The 20141-nt window shown below is 45.8% G+C and overlaps 1 protein-coding gene across 1 annotated transcript in view; it reads left to right on the top strand.

The window, feature by feature from the left end:
• The first annotated feature begins 2487 nt into the window (after positions 1-2487).
• TSHZ1 (teashirt zinc finger homeobox 1) overlaps positions 2488-20141 on the top strand; it is a 34352-nt gene continuing 16698 nt past the window's right edge. Inside the window, exon 1 of the mRNA XM_040478550.1 lies at positions 2488-2693. Coding sequence (XP_040334484.1) covers positions 2621-2693 — 73 coding nt within the window. The 5' untranslated portion in view covers positions 2488-2620. The remainder of the gene's footprint in view (positions 2694-20141) is intronic.

Here is a 20141-nt window from a genome sequence, read left to right as displayed (position 1 = left end):
TCCCTGTTTTAATTACTGAGGCTATGTAATATATTTTGAAATAATCTAATAGCTTTCTATCCACCGCCTAGACCCATTACTCTTCTTTTTTTTCAAGGAGTATTATTGTTATTTTTTTTGTTCCTCTGTATTAGATGAGCTTTAGAACCGCTTTTGTAAGCTTAAATAATACTTCAGATAGTGGGATTGGAATGATGTTGGGTTAAGAAATTAATTCAGGAAAACTCAGCGTCTCCACAGAAGTAGTTTGCCATTCTAAAAATAAAAATGATATATTTTCAAATATATTCAAGTCTTACTTTTTTTTTTTTATACTTTTAGGAAGGTTTGCGGATTTTTCACATACTGTTTGTGTCTTTGTTCTAGCTCCCGGGCTGTTCATTTCTTTAGCTGTTGGTTGTTGCTCTTATGACTAGAGTTACTTTTCTGTTGTATTTTAACTGGTTATTATTGGCGCATTGGAAATCTATTGATTTTCAATAACTTTCTAGCAAGCTTTTTATATTAGCACACGTTGTTGTTAATGTTGCCTATAGTAGCTCCGTCCTACGTTTTAGTAGTTTTTTATGGCCACCTTCCCTTGTGGCTTTTCTGTTTAAAACAACAAAAACAACAACACCAACACAGTAACTGGTCAACGTTGATTAGTTCACGGAGGAATTCTGGATTTTTTTGTTCTTTAAGTCAAGGATCGGTTGAGAACGAAGCCTTAAAGCATCTTCTGCGAATAAATCCCTGAGGATTTACAAATGACTGGAATGGTGGCAGTCCGGCAAGTGGGGGACGGAGATTTCCCTCGGCTGGTGGAGAGTCAGGGAGATACTGGGTCTATTTAGCCTGAAAAGGAAACCATCTTCACGTCTGTGAAGGCTGGCTGTTTCAAAAGTGAAATCTTTTCAGAGCGAATTGGCAGGAAAAGGAGCTTAAACATGGTGAAGCAGTGAGAAGGGCTATATTTGAATATAAACACCGCCCACTGGACAGCGGGTTAGGAAGGGAGGGAGAGGACCTGATTTTTAAAAAGTGTGTTAATAATAGTGAAGTCTTCCTGATTCGACCACAGTCTTCAGGGTTGGGGATGGGCTTTGGCACTTGTCTTCCAAATGTGCCACTTTATAACATCCTTACCAAGTTTTCCAGGGTTCTCTGGTGACAGGGACTACATCTTTACAAACTTACAAAATCACATGGGTTTACACGTGTAGTGTTTATTTCTCTTGCCCATGCCGAATTCCTGCTGAAGATCCTGAAAATCCTTTAGGGCCTGGGCCTGGGGTAACATCTACCAAAATATTTATGCTTTTTGGGTCATCTCTCATGGTCGTCTTTAACCTAATGTAAAATAATTTTTTTTTTTAATGATTTTTTCTGGCTTTAAAATGAAAATTAAATCTTGGTGTGTTATATTCTGTATTGTAATTTGGAATTGACAGTCATGTATTTGTTCAGCTTTTATAATACATCGTGGGCCCCCCCCCCACCCCGTCACCCTGTCTTGCCTACCTGTGGAAAGGGGATGTTTACTGCTTTGTGGGACACTAGGAGGGTTTACAGTGATCACATATAAATAAGGCTGTAAGACACTCATAAACATGTGTGTATCATTTTTGAAACAGTACAGCCTCGCCTATCCAGAAACCAATTAATTACCATCTTTATTTTTCCGGGACAGCGCTAAGAATCAGAAGGGATGAAAAGGACACTGGGCATCGAAAGCCCATGCGTTGAATTCGTGTATTTATTGGTAGACAATATCTCTGGGTCCTCCCTCACTCACCATTTGAATTTTATTTTTCCGTCACACATGGTTGTAATGGTCACGCATACCTGTTCTAGGCCATTGCGAATTAACAGTAGCAAATTGGAAGTAGGCAAAGGCAGGCAGAGAACAGTGAGAAGTGATAACAGGAGACCTAATAGTAAGGGAGAAGAAAGGAAAAAAAAAAAAAAAACTAGTGTAGAAGAATGAATCACATGAAAAACATAGCACTGCAGCCCATTTATTGGAAATGGCATCGTTCTCTGCCCCTTTGTGGCCGTTACTGATTGCCCCAAGTTTTTATATGGAGTCGCCAGGCACATTTTAATTGTGTGCAATATACTTTAAACAGCGTGGCAAAAGCATGTATATTTTATGTAGATTTTCCAGGGCTTAAACATTTTTTATAAAATTCTGCTCAAAAGAGTAAACCCTTCAACTACCCAGAAGACTCCGCTTTGCCGAATGAGTTCTAAATCCCTGTGATTGTAGTCAACAATATCTGTTAAGTCCTTGATGGGATAAATTCTTGATGTGTTTTTTGGGAAGCGCTTTTGCATATCATTTCACAATGGTTAAGTACGCTTTCTGCATCTGTTTTAATGTGTCTATATTTTCACGTCGAATTGGCTGGAAACTATTTGGTTCTGTTCCTCTGACATGCTTATTTCCTTTCTTCCTCCCCCACCATCTGGGGTGCTTTCTCCGATGCTGCCTTTGGAAGGAGAGCGCCACTGTGCTGTCTGAACACATGTGGGTCTCGTTGCATCCACATCTGTCTGTTCACCTCCAGTGTTTCATTTGCACACTCCGTGGAGGTGGGGTGCTGCGCGCTGCCTGGAAGAACGGGGGTGGGGGGAAATGTTCCGTAGACATGCGCATTTGACCACCGGGGCACATTTTGCACAACAGGAAGCGAATGTGGTAAATACAGGTAACAGGCTATTTACACGTACAGGTAACTTTTGTATTTTAACCAGTCTTGTCTTCGTCTTTTTTTTTTCTGCCAAAGCTGGGGATGCGTTATAAGCCCGTTGCCCCTTCTTAAAAGGTAACTGTTTGCAATGTGATCTATGAGACAGTATCTAAAAAGAATCTTAGGAAAGTGGTGCTTGTAGTTTTCAGTGCCCATGTAAGGTCTAGTTTGTAAGGTTTCTAAGAAATAACTTTTCATTGACAGTAGCCGCCTGAATTGTTTGATTTCTACTGGACACAGTGGAACTGTTGCAGTGATAAGGCAGTTACAAAACCAGAGGATAACAAATAGACCGCCTTTTTGCGAGTGTATTTTACCCCGTGTACTCAGGAGGAGTCTGAGCTAATGAAGAAAAATAACATTTGTACTTATGTCCTAGAAGAATGTCACAAGAACTATTTATTGCTCACTAAAGAAATTAAATTAATGAAGGTGAATTATTAACTTAATTTATTAGGAGTTTAATTTGGGAGCTATTTTCATAGGGATATTGGCCAAGGCATGAACGATAACACTTTAACGTATAAAGACACTCAAATGACTTTAAATAGGCAACTAAGTGTATTTCAATAGAAACTGATATCTCTATGTTTTAAATAATAGCGAGTCCTCAAAAAAGACCTATTCTCAAAAAAACTGTGCAGTCAGTAAGGAGGTATGATTCCTTTAAGGGGAATTCATTTTCAAAAGGCGTATGGCTTATCATTGATAGGCACTGTGGCATTACTTTATCAGGTAAGTTCCGTTTCTCAAGTAATTGCCCCGTTCCCTCTCCTCGTGGGGTGGCTGTTCGTTGGTAACTTTGAGTCATTGGAGACCCGAAATCAGAGTGACCAATGTGCCTTGGGTTTGGTCATAGCCGACGAGCTAAGTCACAGAGGCTTCTGAACCACATAACCCGTAGTAGGTCATGTGTCCATGTGGCGATTGTAAATTCCAAATGGAGTCTGTGTTTCCTGGCCTTAAAATAAGATGTGTTCATCATTGCCTTTACTAGATAGTTTCTACTTTCTCCTTTTAAAAATACAGTGAGGTGGGAGGGGGGACAGGGTTTTTTTTTTTTTTTTTTTTTTTATATCCATGTGTGAGTTAGTGATTAGGATAAAAGCCAGAACTGGTAACTTAAGGACAGTTCCCTCGAATCTTCTAGAACCATCATCATGTAACCATTGTTTTAGTGATTCATGAACTACGTGGGAGAATTATGAGAAAAACATCTCATTCTTTAAGTAAACTAGGTTTTTCTTCTTTGAATTTTTTAGTGACGTTAGGAATTTCCATGGTTCTATGCAATATGGGATCTTTCTAAAGCAGCACATCTAATGTATATACAGAAACCAATATTGTGCATTTTCACCTGCCCTTCCCCATATACAAACACAGCTAGCGAGGTTAGAGGAGGCATTTTTAGGTTTGAAATTAAAAGTTTTGCTTTCTCTTTAATCTGTGACATTCCAAATGAAGTAATTTACTTATGACAGATGTATGGTGAGATGCTATTCTTTTAGAACTGTCTGGACAACTTTACTTTATTGCCTACTTATCAGAAAATAGTGGTGACGTGTATTTATTGCCTCAAAGATGCCTGTGAAATACCCAGTATCATCTGCATCCCTGAAGAAAGGACCCAGCCTGTTCTTTGTTGCAATTTTAAAGAATTCGGTTAAGTAACTCGATCAAAGTGGTCTTCAGTTGGGAGATCATTACCAAACTAATCGCCTTCATTGACAGATTACTCAAGACCCCCAAGAGCATGTGATTTCTTGTGTTTTGCAGGAATGCATTTGAAACATTTACCAAAACTCTCAATGTAACATAGAAGCTGCTAAACTATTTTTAAGTAATGGGTCATTTTTATTGCTGCTCTAAACCATGCTTCTCGTCACGTGCCACAAAGAAGGACACAGTTTGGTTGCTGTTCCAGAACCTTGAGTAGGACCAAGCACAGGAAGTAAGAGTTTGACATACTCCTCAGAGCAAGTGCTTCCCTATGAGAAAATGTTTTTAAGGTTTATTGATTGAGGATATTCACTCTGTTCCTAATCCAGGATGTTGTTCATTTAAAAAATGCGGCCTTAAGTTGCTTGAGATGCTGTATGTTAGCAGGAAAAAGTGGCTGGTATCTGTAGATAAAGTCGTGGAAGTCTTTGCTTTTGATTCTGGACTATTTCCGTCTGGTTTGGTGTCTCTGTTACAGAAAGCATAGTCTCAGGGCACCCCCAGTCCCTGGTCAAATCTGTCTTCCCTGCTGCTTATCTTCATGGTTTCAGACAACACTCCTAATTTCAGCTTCTTGATGCATGTCCCTGTGGTCCCAGAAACTCAGCTACGTCCTAGCTCCGTGGCCCGAGGCCCGTCATTTGCCTCAGTGTCTTTGTCTGTAAAATGATGGGATGGTGAGGAAGAAGTGATTGGAGGGCACTGCCTGCCTGCTCTTTGACACGAGCGCAGCACAAGGTGTCTGCGGCTTTATCGTGGTGTGGGAACGCCAGCGTGGCGGCCCCCATCTGGGCTCCTGCATGATCACAACTCAGGTTTTGTTGGGAAGACTTGATGGAGTGTATGTGGTACACAGTGTCAGGGGGCTCTCTGCGAGCCCTGCTCCCCCACTGACATAGACTTCGTATTGAAATAGCATCTCCAGTGTGTGCCAGCTCGTATCGGATGCTCCTGGACACGTGATTTCGCCCACCTGTAGGCTGATGTAAGCATTTTGAGCATGTTTAGTGCAGGCCAGGCTAAGCCGCGATGTCTGGTATGTCAGGTGTATGAAACGCATTTTCAGTTTATGTGATTTTCAATTTAGGATGAATTTATCAAGATGTAACCCTGTTGGAAGTCCAAGAAAGATCTGTATATTTTTTCTCCCATTATAAAAATGTTACTAACTTGATTTTATGACCCCTTAATGAGTTATAGCTCTCAGTTTGAAAAACATTGTCCTGCAGTATGCTTTTGGGATTTCCCTCCTTATCTGGGCTCACAGTGAAACTCAGGAAGGATGACGGTATAGTGAGTCATGGATGCTGTTGGTTATGATGATGGTGATGGTGATAAGAATGATTATGATGATGGTGACTGTGACGATGGTGATGGTGATAGTGATGATGGTGATGGTGATGATTGATGGTGATGACGATGGTGACAATGGTGATGGTGGTGATGGTGATGGTAATAGTGATGATGGTGATGGTGGTGATGGTGGTGACGATGGTGATGATGGTGATGGTGGTGATGGTGATGGTAATAGTGATAATGGTGATGGTGGTGATGGTGATGGTAATAGTGATAATGGTGATGGTGGTGATGGTGGTGACGATGGTGATGATGGTGATGGTGGTGATGGTGATGGCGGTGATGATGGTGGTGATGATGATGATGATGATGATGGTGATGGTGATGGTGGTAGTGATGATGGTGATGGTGATGATGGTGATAATAGTGATGGTGATGATGGTGATGGTGGTGATGGTGATGGTAATAGTGATAATGGTGATGGTGGTGACAGTGGTGACGATGGTGATGATGGTGATGGTGGTGATGGTGATGGTGGTGATGATGATGGTGACAATGGTGATGGTGATGATGATGGTGGTGATGGTGATGGTGATGATGGTGGTGATGATGGTGATGTTGGTAGTGATGATGGTGATGGTGATGATGGTGAGAATAATGATGGTGATGATGATAATGGTGATGATGGTGAGAATAATGATGGTGATGATGATAATGGTGATGATGGTGATGGTAATAGTGATGGTGGTGATGGTGATGACGATGGTGATGATGATGATGGTGATGGTGGTGATGGTGATAATAATGGTGGTGGTGATGATGGTGATAATGGTGGTGGTGATGGTGATGATGGTGATGGTGATAATGGTGATGGTGATAATGGCGGTGACAGTGATGACGTTAGTGTCAGCTCCTGCTTATTCACATGTTCTTAACTTATTTTTTTTTTTGTTAAAAAAATTTTTCTTTTTAACGTTTATTTATTTTTGAGACAGAGACAGACCATGAACGGGGAGGGTCAGAGAGAGAGGGAGACACAGAATCCGAAGCAGGCTCCAGGCTCTGAGCCATCAGCCCAGAGCCCGAAGCGGGGCTTGAACTCACAGACCGCGAGATCATGACCTGAGTTGAAGTCGGACGCTTAACCGACTGAGCCACCCAGGCGCCCCTTAACTTATTATTTTAATTTTAAAACAATGCATGCTTATTTTAAGTAATAGGGCAAAGTGTAAAAACATTTGCATTCATAATAAAAATGGTTAAAGAAAGTTACTAATCTTTTTCCCTTGTCTCCCTTTCCATCTCCCCTCCCACTAAGGTAACTCACGAAAACAGCCTGGTTCTTTGTGCTCGTACGTACGCGGGAAGACATATGTACTGCACGTGGGGCTATCTTTATTGTCTAAAAAGCAGAATCCATTTGTGCAGTTTGATTTTCTCACTTAAAAATAAGTCATGATCATCACTCCAGAGAGACGTCCTAGTCTATTTTTAGGCTGCATACTTTTCAAGGTCCCACATTTGTTCAACTGTTCCCTTATTGGTGGATGTTCAGGTTGTTTGTGGTTGTGGACCACCCCAGACAATGCTGCTGGATACTTATGTATTTCGAGGGACACGTTCTTCAGTCGGGTGTTCAGGGGGTCAAAGAATCCGTTTTGTTTTCATTGCCAAATTGCTTTCCAGAAAGGTGTCGTCAGCATCCATTTATTGAGTGTGCAAAGAGTGAGCCTCTTCTTAGGTGTGTGCCGGTCTGGCCTCACACCAACACTGTGCCTTGTTGACAGTTACCAGCTCATTCATCCCGACGGAGCCAGAGTGTGGAAGAGCGAACGGATGAATGAGTGGAAAAGTGAATGAATGAATGAATGAATGAATGAGAGCACAAATGAGGCAGGCCCGGGCTGCAGAGTGGTGTTTCTGTGTCCCAGTCCAGCTTCTCCTGTGTCCTTGGCATTGCTCACTAGGGTATGAACTTGCTTCAGAAATAAACGTTTATTCCTATCTTCTTGGACAAGGTAAGGATTTCTTCTGCCCTTACGTTTTCCCCAGCACAGGGTCTACAACTCCGCGAGAGTACTTCCAGCATTTTCTTGTGCATGAAAGTGAGTTGAAGGTGTCCTTTCCGCATCCTACTTTGCGGCTTTGTGAAGACAAAGGCTGCCTCTTCACCTTGCGTCTCTGCAGTGAGTAATCTGGTGCCAGATAGCTGACGCTTAGTAAGTGGCTTTGAATCCGCACAAGAGTGTCGACAGGATCTCTGTGTCCACGTTCGTGAGCGAAGCCATTGTTTCCTTCCATTTTCTCATGCCTCACGACTACACACAGGGTCCCTGTTGTCTTTCCTGAGGTGGAGAGGCTTCGGCCAGCTGCTGGTTCCCCCTTGTTAAGTGTTTGCAGAGGAAAGAGGGGATGGGGATTGATTGACGTCACCCCCACTTTCACTGTGAACTTCCGTGGGTGTGATCAGTTTTGCCTCTGTGGCGCCATCGTTTGTCGTTGACATGTGACAGTACTTGTTCATTGCATGCCTGGGTAACCAGACACAAATGTACAGCCACAGTACATGCATGTGCCCAGGGAAGCCTTAATTTCCCAAGTTCGAAGGGACCTACGGGCAGATCGGCTTTAGGTGATCTCTTAGTTTTATACTCGCTATCTCTGTAGTACCTCTGATGTCAGATATAATTGATTAAAATCACGCAAATGGTTGAAAGTGTGTTTTTTCTCCTGACTGCCGATCTTGGTCTGGGTCTCTCGTTGACTCCCCTCTCCCCACCGCCACAGTCATCCTATAAAGACTCCTTCCTGGAGGTCCTTAGCCTGCCGAGTGGCTTAGGTGATGGGTGTTGCAGCCCAGCTCGGTAATCTGGGGTGTGGAGGAGGATAGGACTGTATCATGCAGAATGGATGTGCAGTAACAAAGAGCCCCCACATGTCTGCGGCCTTGAGTGACTGAACTTGCTTTCCCACGTGAGCTCCGGGCCTATCTCCGCGTAGGCTGCGTGTTTTCCGCACTCAGATACTAGGTTCGTGTTGTCTCCACCTAGACCATTGGGGGTCACCGTGGCGGATGTGGTGGGTGGTGCACACACTGGCCCTGAAGGCTCTTGGGAAGGGACATAGTGTTGTTCCTGCCCACATTTCCTCAGTTGCATCTGATCTCAAGGAGTGCGGTTCTGTGATGTGCTTGGAAAAGAAGCAGCTGAATATTGGCCAATAACCCTAATGCTTGCTCTGGGGGCCAAGTAGAAAGACGAGGGAGACAGCAGAGACCAAAGGGCAGCACATTCTACGACCGTAAGGAAGAAACTCTGCCTTGTAAGAAATTAGCTAACTAATTCTGCCAAAAGAGAGGTTCCAAAACCACTTTTGATTGATGGCAACGTCGTTGTAACAAATTTATGGTCTCCTGGGTGATTGCCTTGAAGGACAACAGTCATCTCCCTCCAGAAAGATGTTCTCTAAAGGGCGTTGGAATACTTGTCAGCTGATACTGACATCTTTAATACATGGCCTGACCCATGAGCCCATCACCATAAACTCAACCACAGGCGGACATCCAGAGGTGAAGGCACCTTAGTGCTTCCTGTTGGCCGTAGAGAGAGCGTAGGAACTGCCTCCAGCGGGCAGTGCTGCCCTCCCAGAAAGCGAGGCTTCCTGTTTTGCCTTGGTGCAACAAACCTTGTTCTGCCTTGTTGAAACAAACACGATTTCTCATTTGATGGTTACACAGCGTATTCACTTCTGAACTCTGAGAAGAGGAAACCCTCGCGGGCTTCTAACAGCCGCAACGTTTTAAGGCTACGGGACCTTCGTCTGAAATGAAAAGACGTGGTTTTGGGGATTTGAAATCAAGTAGGAGTTGTGATGTGCGGGGACATGTTAATTTCCACATGGGATGATTTTTACAGACCAACCCAATAATGTGTAATAAACACACAGATAAATGGCTCCAGCTCACATAGGGTTTGGCCGTCACTCAAACCAGACCCCTGAGGTGGACTGGCTTGTGGCCTCTACGGGAGAGAGGGGTTCTTCTCTGCCTTGGGAAATCCTTTCTGACCGCCCAAGGCCGCTCCGTGTTTTCTCCTCGAGAAGCCCTTCGAGCAGCAGAAGCTGTTCCATGACCGTGTGGCCAGCGCCGTGGGCACGATTGGTTCCGGGTATCAGCGCATCACACCGTCCTGATCGCGGTCGTCTTGTGGTCTCTGCCTTGCGTCCTGCTGCTTATGGCCCTTGCGACTCGAAGAACGTTTTCAGGTTGGAACGGGTTTTAAGGATCGTCTGCCACACCCCTGCCTTTGTGGCACATGAGGAGATGCAGACTCAGGGTAGCTTGTGGATACTGGTCAAGGTGTCCCAGGGATGCCGGTTGTGGAAATAAGATGAGGGACCTGTTTGCTGATGACCAGCCCAGGGCTTTTCATGTGCCAGCATGCCACATCCATCGTCAACTTGTGTGCTTCTGGAAGCTCCGCACTAGGCAGTGTGTGGGTTCATTAAACATATGAGTAAATACGGTCCTTGCAAGATTTTTTTAAGATACGGTCTCTTAAAAAAATAAGGAACATGCAGGGGCGCCTGGGGTGGCTCAGTCGGTGGAGCGTCCGACTTCGGCTCAGGTCACGATCTCGCGGTCCGTGAGTTCGAGCCCCGCGTCGGGCCCTGTGCTGATGGCTCAGAGCCTGGAGCCCGCTTCGGATTCCGTGTCTCCCTCTCTCTCTGCCCCTCTGCCTCTCCTGCTGTCTCTCTGTCTCTCTCAAAAATAAACAAACATTAAAAAAATTTAAAAAAATAAATAAAAAATAAAGAACATGCAGTCCTTCATCAGTAATGTAATCTATCAAACTAACATTACTTCTGTGTCACAGTCAGATTCATCTTATGTCACTTGGACTTAAGATGCCTTTGGGAGGACTAGAAGGTGCTAGAAGTGTGGGACCTACCTGCAGTTCCATTCATGTTACCGCCAATTTAATTCTCCATCTCTGTTCTTTCTTTACCTCCTAGCGAGGTTCTGTTTTGTGTTAAACACCCATATACATGTTATCAATAATCAATCTATTCTTCTGACCCATGTCTTATATTTTGTAAGTCCTTTTTCTAGCAAGCAAATATCAGCATTCCTAACTCTTAACACAAGTAAATAAATTAAAATAGGTATTTATCAGTTAAGGAAATGGTTTGCTGTAGTTATGGGGCCAAGAAACAGTAACTGTATTCAGTGTATCTATGTTTCTTGTTTGCAGCTTGGCAACTAACCATAGAGATTGTGTGTGTGTGTGTTTGTTAGTTGTGGTGTTTGTATCAATATTCATACAGATACAGTAATTCAGTGTGAAGGGAAATCAGTGTTTTTCTGAGCTGATTTGCATATGCATGTCAGACCTAGCTATGCCATCTTTATGGCACCGACGAAAACAAGCTGACCTTTTACCAAGTTTTTGATTCTGGAAGATTCTGTGTTTTGAGTTTGGAGGGGAGGGGCTGCAGAGGAAAAGGGAAGAAGCAATTGTTGATTTATATCATGATGCCAGCAACAGTCAGGAACATAAGATGCTTTTCAGCTATAATTGTATCTTCGCTCAAGGCTACTGTAGTTATACTACATTAAATTCCATTGTCAGTCAACTCCAGAGTTTCAAGGAGCTTCCGTTGATACTGACCCACAGAACATTGATACTGACCCATAGAACGGTCCCAACTATCCTTTGTGCGTCTTCTCTTATTATAAAGCGTAGTGTTATTTTATACACTGGAGATATTGTATCACGAGAGCACATAATATCACTCCTTGATAGGATTATGGTACAGTAATCAGAAATACGTGTCAAAACTTATCTAGCTAGCTATCCTCTTAAAGTCCTTGGTTTTCATTACAATTATTTTCCAAAAAGAAATCGAAAATAAAATGTCATTGTGAATAGCATACATCTGAAATGGGTTGTTTACCCTTAACAGGAATAGGACAATACATCACAGAAGCTTTCACCTGGCTTCTATCAAAATAATTATTTTAACAATTATCTCTACCATTCAGTTAACTTGTGCAAGCGGATGGTGTTTCTGTGTCTTTGTGTTCAGCAACTCCGTGCTTAGAGTTCTCCCAGGAACTATTATGCTGCCAGATTTTATTTTATTTTATTTTATTATTTTATTTTTTAGTACAGAGGGGAAAAAAAGAAAGAGAAAGGGCTATTTAAAAGGAATTGCACTCAGATACGTACATTCTTTGGAGATCACGGTGGGGTCTCCGGAAGGGGTGGTTGGACTAGCCAGTCTTACCAGGCAAAGAACCATGTAGACGCTGGACCTTAGAAGTCAGTCGGGTTGAGCTCATGAGGACACGCATCCTTAAGTGTCTTTGAAAACTTTCATTCCTCACGTGTACTCCCAAGTCAGGGGTGTGTGTGTGTGTGTGTGTGTGTGTGTGTGTGTGTGTGTGTGTGTTTGAAATTGAGGGGCAGGCGTTTTGAGTTACAGACTCCTTATTCGTTCAGTTACACATCACTCAAAGATGTGCCATCCCAACGAGGTCAACATCTACTTCCTATCCTTTCCTTCCTTCCTTCAGGAAAGTTGAGCGCACGGCAAGTGTTACTAAGGGGGGCTTTTGTTTGTTTGCTTAAATGCGTACATTAAATTGCTTCTGTTTTAAAATATTTTTCATTTAACGGAGCAGTGTGCAGAATGTGATCCCAATTGTTCAGGCCCCGGACCATGGTGGAGACATGGTAGGAGAGAAGCCTGCCCCGACCACTACCCCCAACCCCCGCCCCGCCTTCACAGGGCATCTGTGATTTTAAGGCCAAATCGTTTTGAAAGAGAACGTATCTCTCAGTGGGGCAACTTTCTTGCAGTGGACTCACCCCCAAGGTGGGACCCCTCTGGCTTGTCTTGCGTGTGTAGTTGAGTGAGTAGAAACACTTTAAGAAAAGTAAACTCCGTGCTTTTCTACTGTCATATTTGATTTGAGCTCTGCTCTGATGGTTGTTTGAAGCTAACGTGAAATGCAGTGCCTGCCTGACCCATTTTCACAGCCCATTATCATAATTTCACTGTCGTATGGCCACTGAGTTAATGTACTTACAAATGACAGAGAAAGTGTGTTACATGACCTTAGGGTTTTCAAAAATTAAATGACGTGGTAGGTCGTATTTCAAAGAATAGCTAAGGAGAATGGTTTTCTTTCCTGCATAAAGTGTCACTACGCATAGCAACAGGATATTGTATTTCTTTTTTATTACACAAAAATGTGAAGCTTTTAAACTCCGAGATTCCCCACATAAAATTTAATATTGGGGTAGGGAGTGAAATATCCAGTGGATAAATTTGCTTCTCCCCCATCTCGTCCCCTCTCCCTCTCTGGATGAAGCCCCCTTCAAAACTTAGGCGTGCAGAGATACTTTGAAATTCTTGTCCGGTGCTGAATTTAGGGTTTTGCCCCCTTACGCAAAGCCATGAGTTCCCACCCAGAAGGCAATGAAGTATTACATTTACTAAAATTCGCTTTGCTAGGGTGCCTGACATTAGGTTATTGTTTTGTCTTATGTGCTATAGGAGTTATTTTTCATTTTAAAAAGTGGTGGGTTTTGTTTTTTTTTTGAAAGATTTGACTCTTTTGGCTTGAGGTTAAATGAGAGCTGGAAAAACACCTTTTAATTAAAGCAAGTGATATTGGTATCTTGTCGGTGCACAGAGCCCTATATTACCCACACCTTATGGGGTCCTGGAAGCACACGGCCGAGCGGTACCCCACTCTGTGTGATTGATGCTCTCCATCACGGACGGGGATATTGGGGTGTGACGGGCCGTGATGCACACCCAGTGCGTAAGGAGATGGGGGACAGACCACAAAAGTGCAGTCCTGTGGTAGTCCTGTGAGAACAAACTTACTCATCTGTTCTAGAATTCTCTTTCCAAGTAAGAATAGTGTATGTGAAGCGGTACCTCTCCGAAGGAGCCCTCAGGACTGGAAAAGCCATAGGCTGACTTACGGATCATAGACTGTATGGGGCGTCCGCGCATCAATAAGAATTCAAAGTCCCTTTGCATGTTGTTTGTGTGAACTGAACACAGGGTCTGTGTAACGGGGAGGCAGCTGTGTGGGGCTGAGTTGCGTACCAACCTCGACTGGAGTTTTGGTGACCAGAGACCCAGCTCGCATGTAGAAATAGTAGTATTAACCACTGTCCTCGAGAAGAACACCGGGGGGAGAGGAGAAACAAGTCTCAGGCTTATATTCTGTTGCAACCGAAGGGTGTCCCTTGAAAGCCAAAAAGTGGGACTAAAGTCGGGCCGTTTGGGTTTTCTTTTGGCTCCCGTCTGCAGGCTGCAATTCAGGGTGCTTGAGTCCAGAAGTACCGTCACGGGCTCCTGTCGACCCACTGGCAGGACACGTGCCCTGCGTCCGGGAGGGACCGTTGTGCGCGGGCTCGGTGCAACGCAGAGCCTTACGGATGTAAGCCCCTGGCGGTGTTGACATAAAGAATATTATTTAAAGTTACTAAAATTTGACGAAGCCGCTCAATTTCATCTGCGCAGCGTCGTGCACCCAGACTAAGTTGCAGGGGGAAAAGACGGGGTGGCAGTGTGTGTTTCAGAAATGACTTGTGATGATTAATTTCTTTTTTTTTTTTTTTTTTACACCAAACCAATCAGACCATTTAAAACTTTTCTGACGTAGCCAAAAAGTTTTTATTTTTGCCGTTGGCTCCGGCGGCTCCGAAAATCCCTTTATTTCCTTGATTCCAGTGGACAGCGACCGCACGGTCCTCTTTTTTTCCGAAAACGAACACCGCAGCCTGGACACGGCAGCGTTCGAGCGCTTCCCCCGGAGGAAGCCTCGTGTTACCTTGCAGCTCGACCCCCGGTCCTGCCCGGGGTTGATCGGAAGCTGCCTTCTCGCGTTCTGAACACACGACGCCCGCGGAAAAGTCAAGTTGGCGCCAGCGTCTCAGACACGCGCGACGGCCCGAGAAGCCAGGGGACTCCGTGGCGCGCACACGCCGTAGGGGTCCAGCTGCCACGCGGCGCGGGACGTGGCGGCGGGGCTTCGGGGTGGGGCGAGCCGCGGAGCCGGGAGGCCAGGAGACGCAGGGCTGCGCGTGGCTTCCAAGGCTGACAAGGGCAGGGCGTCTGTGCACGCAGGCGGGGGGGAGCTTCCTGCCTCTGCGCTAGGGGAACACATGCGGCCCGGAGAGGAGAAAGAAGGGAAGGGGCCAGGCGCCCCTCTGCCAGCAGATGAGCACGGCTGGCGAGCGGTCGCCTCCAGTTGAAGGATGCTCTTGTCCCTTATTAGAGACGTGAAGCGGGTCAAGAAAGGAGGCAGATGAGCCCTCGCCTCTCAGAAGCAGGGCGGACCTTTCGTATGCCTGTTGGGCTCTGACACAGGCTTGGGTGGGAGAAAGATGGGGGGGGGGGCGTTTTGCATGCGTGGAAGTGCATCCGGTTGGCCATTCTAAAACAATGCACCGCATTCTCCCTCGTCTCGGAGACACGGGGCAGGCAGGACTGAACCTTGGGGCTGTAACTTCCAGGCCGCATAGCATCACGGGGAGACAAGTGTAGACCCCCCTCCCCACCACCACCAGAGTTGGCTTCCTCAAGGAGGAGTGGGGACGAAGGGGCTTATTAGTACCATGAATCGCCTCTCCTGTCACTCAGACACCCAGAAACGCGCGACGTGCTGCTGGCCATCGCGGGGCCGGAATATAAATCACTGACGATTACATTAGTAGATAATTTGGGAACTTAACAGTTTGCATTTTGCACTTCCCAGTTGTTTTGCTGACTTGCGCTTTTCTTGGCTGTCCGGGATTTTATTAACCGTCTTGAAGACATCTATCACCTCCTTCCTCTTCATTTTCCAATGGGCAGATTTTCCCAGGAAGGAGAGTTGCGATACTGATGCCTGCAGTGGCTGCTCCAAAAAGATTGCTGTATTTCCATTGACATGCAGTGCATTACCATAATTGGCTTTTCTACATGATAGGAGAGAGGAAATAATAATGTCATTTTATTTACAGCCAGAGTGTCGCTTTATGAGACTTCTCCAAGTTTCTGCCATGCTGTGTAGGTCAAATGACATCTTTTGATTAGTCCTGTCCAAAGACTTCAAAGCTGAGTGGCATGTAATGGAGACCTAGTGACAAACCAAATCTAGAAAAGAAATAAGACTGCCAGTTTCCCATTAAACAGCCTGCTAAACAGTACAGCTTCCCCGTGTCGGCTACGGAACCACTCTGACCACCTAAATCAGGGGAATGAAGGGAAGCTGAAATTGGACATTAGTACCGCAAATGACTGTGGTGATTGCCACCGCCGCCCCCCTCCCCTCCCCCAAAAAATCAGCAAGCAGACCATGTGAGTTACGGGAGGACCGCGCGGCGCCCATCCGTTTCTCTCCTGCCACTTGCTGGTTTTCTGATCCGGTTTATTTAGGTTTGACATCAGCCAAATGGTGTAGCAGGACATCCCTGACAGATATTCTTACTGATTTAACGGAGGCACAGCTCAGGAAAAATGGATCTTCTGAGACAGGATTTCGGAGCGGTGTTTTTTTCCCCTTTTCCACCCCATTTTCTTTCCTTTATGATCCCTGTTGATATGTTGTTCCGACGCACAGTCGAATCATTAGGGCTGTCAGAACTTTTGAGGAAGTGTGTTTGATTGACGAAAGGGAGTCTTGATCCCGACTGCCACACATCGTGTTAGTGCGCGTTTTTTTTTGTTTGTGTGTTTGTTTTTGTTTTTTCAGGGTTTCCGAACGGGCATTTTGTACTAGAGCTTGACAGACAAAGTCATTTCTGCCCCGCAACAGCGAGGTGTACCTTCCCAGGTGACTGGGCCACGTAGAAATGTATACCGTTTGTGTGAACAAAGCAACGTCCTCAGTGCGTTCATCTACATTGATTGCTTTGGATTAAATCTAGGGTCTGCTTGCTCTTTAATTCATTATTCCAGCCGGTCGTTATTGAACAACTGTTTTGCTTCAGCTGCCGTGCGAGCTGCCAGGAGCCGAGGTCCACAAGGATGTGGTTGCACTCTTCATCAGGACGACAGATCGCTTGGCCCCCGGTGACCTGCGCACAGGTCGGGGGAGGGGGGTCCCCCGAGGCCTGGCCAGGTGGCAGTGCAGAACCCATTCTGCGGTAGGGAGGCCCTGGGTGCACAGAGAGGGGGCTTGCTAGAAGGAGCCTGGGTGGGCCTGGTTAGAAACAGATTCTTTGTTTCTTTTCGGCTCCCCCCACCCCCCCACTGCTTTTTTTGCATGATGGTAGAATACACACAACATAAGGTTTACCGGTCTAACTGTGTTGAAGTGGGCAGTTCAGTGGCATTCACACTGTTGTTCAATCTCCAGCACTTTCCACCTTCCCGAACCGAAACGCTGTCCCCATGAAAGGCTAACTCCCGTGCCTCTCCCCAGCCCCTGGCCACACCCTCCTACCCTCTGCCTCTGTGACCAGCCTGGGTCAGTGTGGCTGCAAGTGGATTCCGGGGGTTGGGGGGGTGGGGGTGGCGGATGCCAGTCCCGGAAAGGCTCTCCCCGCAGCCTGTCATGGCTGATACAGATGAACACAACTTTCAGGCAGAACTGCCCAGGAGCAATTCTGCTGACCTTCATGTAGATAAAGATCTGATTTTACAAACAGCATATTCTGAAGACAGGATTCATTTTAAACCCATGCCGCTTATAGTTCCTGATAGAAATGGTTCCGTGTGCGGTAATATGGGTGCATGTCAGGAGCCTGGCTCTGAAACAGACTGCCGGGAAAGGCCACCTGCTGGTAACGCGTCCGGGGGCAGCCCACGGAATCCCTGTGCCTCAGTTTCCCCATGTGGCAGTCATAGTTATAGTAGGCTTTCCCCTCATTGTTGGCGAGGGCTCAACGCGATTAATAAATGCAGAGCGTCCAAGATAGTGTCTGGTCCAGAGAAAGGGCTCCTACTACCTGTTATTAGTCAAGGACATTTTAACCCAATGCATATCGCTGGTTGAGGAGATATTCTGTGGGTACGAAATGTTTACCCAAGAACAAGCAAATCAGTTCTTTCAAAATAATAGTATATTATTAATCCTCCCAAATAAATTTCCGGTGTGCTGAAAAAAAGTCATGCTCCCTATCTAGGTGGATCATTATCTCAGAATCTATTTTATTCCTATCTGAGACCGGATTTCAGTCTTGTCACGGAAAAAAAAAAAAAAAAAAAAAAGGCTTCTGGTGATCATGGCGGGCTCTCTCCCTTTCTACGGAGAATGCATTCATATGTGCGTACTTTTTTCTTTTCAAGCTATGTTGTGGGTATTTGAGAACGGTGAGCGGTCAACATCCCTTTTTTCTGCACGTGACTTGGCTTTGCTAATTTCCACGTGGAGTCCTCTCCCATAGCTACCTGCTGCCTTTCTTTCTCCCTCTGGATATTTTCGTTCCCCTTTCTTTGCTCAATAACTTCAACATGCCCAGCACTTCTTTCCAAGCGGTTTCATCGACAGAACCAACAGAGACAGAGAGGAAGAGAGAAACACGGGAACTACAAAGTCAGGAGTTGAGTTTCCTTTATTTAGCTGCTCTTAGGGAGAAAGGCGGTCCTGTGGGAACAGCTGGAACAGAATTTGTTTTGTTGCACCACGAGCGAATCTTTTATCTTAAAACCTTTTCCTAGAAATTGTCGAAGCTTGTGTGTTCTCCAAGAATCCCACCTGCCTCCAAGGCACCGAGAGGTGTGGTCTCTGGGCGGACTCGGGGCACCACGCATGACCTTCGCCAGAGATCGGAGAGGAAGTGTCCTCAGACCGACTAGGAATTGCTATTTACGGTAAATTTCTGAAAAGGAAAGTAACGATGAGTTCAAGGGCCCTGAGTCCCCCCCCCCCCGCCCAATTACATGGAGCATCGTTCCAGCCTCTGCTTCGGATCTCGGGGAGACGTGAGGTCAAGAATGCACGGGGCTCACACCTAGACTGTGACTCCGGTGCCTTTTCCATCCGTTTAGCCAGGGGACTATCTCCAGCTCCACTTAAGGATGCAGATGAAGAGTGAAATCCCTTCACCTGCCGAATTCACTTCTCTGGGTGCCCCAGGCACCCCGGGCCTGCAGTCTGCCTGCACCCCCTCCCCGGTGTGCTCAATAATGCAGCAGGATTTTGCTTCCACCAAAGTGTCACCTGTCTAGGTGAGTTGTGCCAGTGTCTATGTGAAGTGACAGCCATCTTTGAGTACCAGCGTCTTTAACTGACTTCTCTTTCATCATTCGTGTTGGAAAGGTAACATTTTCGACAAGGTTGTTTCCCTCTCCCCACTCTTGTTTCTCCCCACCTCCTCCCCCCTGCCTCGCCCCTCCCCACTCTCGTAGCGCACCTGATCAAAACATCATCGCTGACAAAGGGTTCCTTCTCCAAATTAAATGAGCCCAACTAGCCTGGGAATTTTCATGAAGAAAGCAGGTGAAATGCTGATGTGCAAAGTTAATGAATCTGGTAACAGAACCTTCTTGAGCCTGGATGATACGATCCAGCAGCGTTCCGTCTCCCCACGCTTCCTGTAAAGAATGTATGGAAGTCAGTTATGCGGCGTGATTCTAACATCTGTCCTACCCCAGAATGGTAATTTGTATAAGTAATGGAAACAGGTTAAATACTTCCATTCTAATGTTGCCGGCAGGGATGAAAATGAACATTTCGATGAAATCCTCTCGACAGAGCGGAGCGGGGAGGGGCCTGGGCTGGTTCATTTCCACTCCCTTTGGTGGTGGAGGCCTAATGAGAATGCCCGCGTGAATAGTGCGTCAGATGGAAGAGGAAGGGCAAGGAAATCTCGGAGATCGCAGTTGCCGAAGCGCCACGAGGCACAAGGCAGCCTGGACGCCACGCCCGCCTCTGCTCATGACCGGGCTCTGCTCCGAGGGGCCGAGGGGGGGGGCGAGCAGGGCCGGGGCCCCTTAGCCCTCTCTGTCGGACGGCCAGCAGGGGTGGTCTTCGTCCACTGAAACCCAAGGGTGGTCTTGCGATGCCTCTTGGAACCTGATCTCAAACCCTCAAAGGGACTGTGTTTTCTTCATTTCTCCGTCAGTGTAAATGATCTGCTTTTTGAGTGGTTTTCTCTTTGCCTAGAAAGTGACTGTGCATCCTCAGGCGGCCATGCGAAGAAGCCATTTTATTTAAGTTGTTGGTGCTATTTCACGTTTTGAAGAGTCGGCCCTCCCTTCCTCTTCACGGTGCCCCATGCACGTTACTTTGCGTCTAGAGAAAGCATGAAGTCTTCCAGGAAGAGAAAAAAACCCAGTTGTGCCAAGTGTCCCGTAATGTCCTTGTCAATTCAAGTATGTGAATGTGGATTATTCAATGTATTTTCATACTAAAATGCTGAATGTGTATGCTGTGTT

The sequence above is a fragment of the Herpailurus yagouaroundi genome, unplaced genomic scaffold (genome assembly GCF_014898765.1).
Source record: "Herpailurus yagouaroundi ecotype Mexico unplaced genomic scaffold, PumYag 142, whole genome shotgun sequence".
NCBI classification, from domain to species: Eukaryota; Metazoa; Chordata; class Mammalia; order Carnivora; family Felidae; genus Herpailurus; species Herpailurus yagouaroundi.
This window is presented reverse-complemented; position numbering and strand designations above follow the sequence as displayed.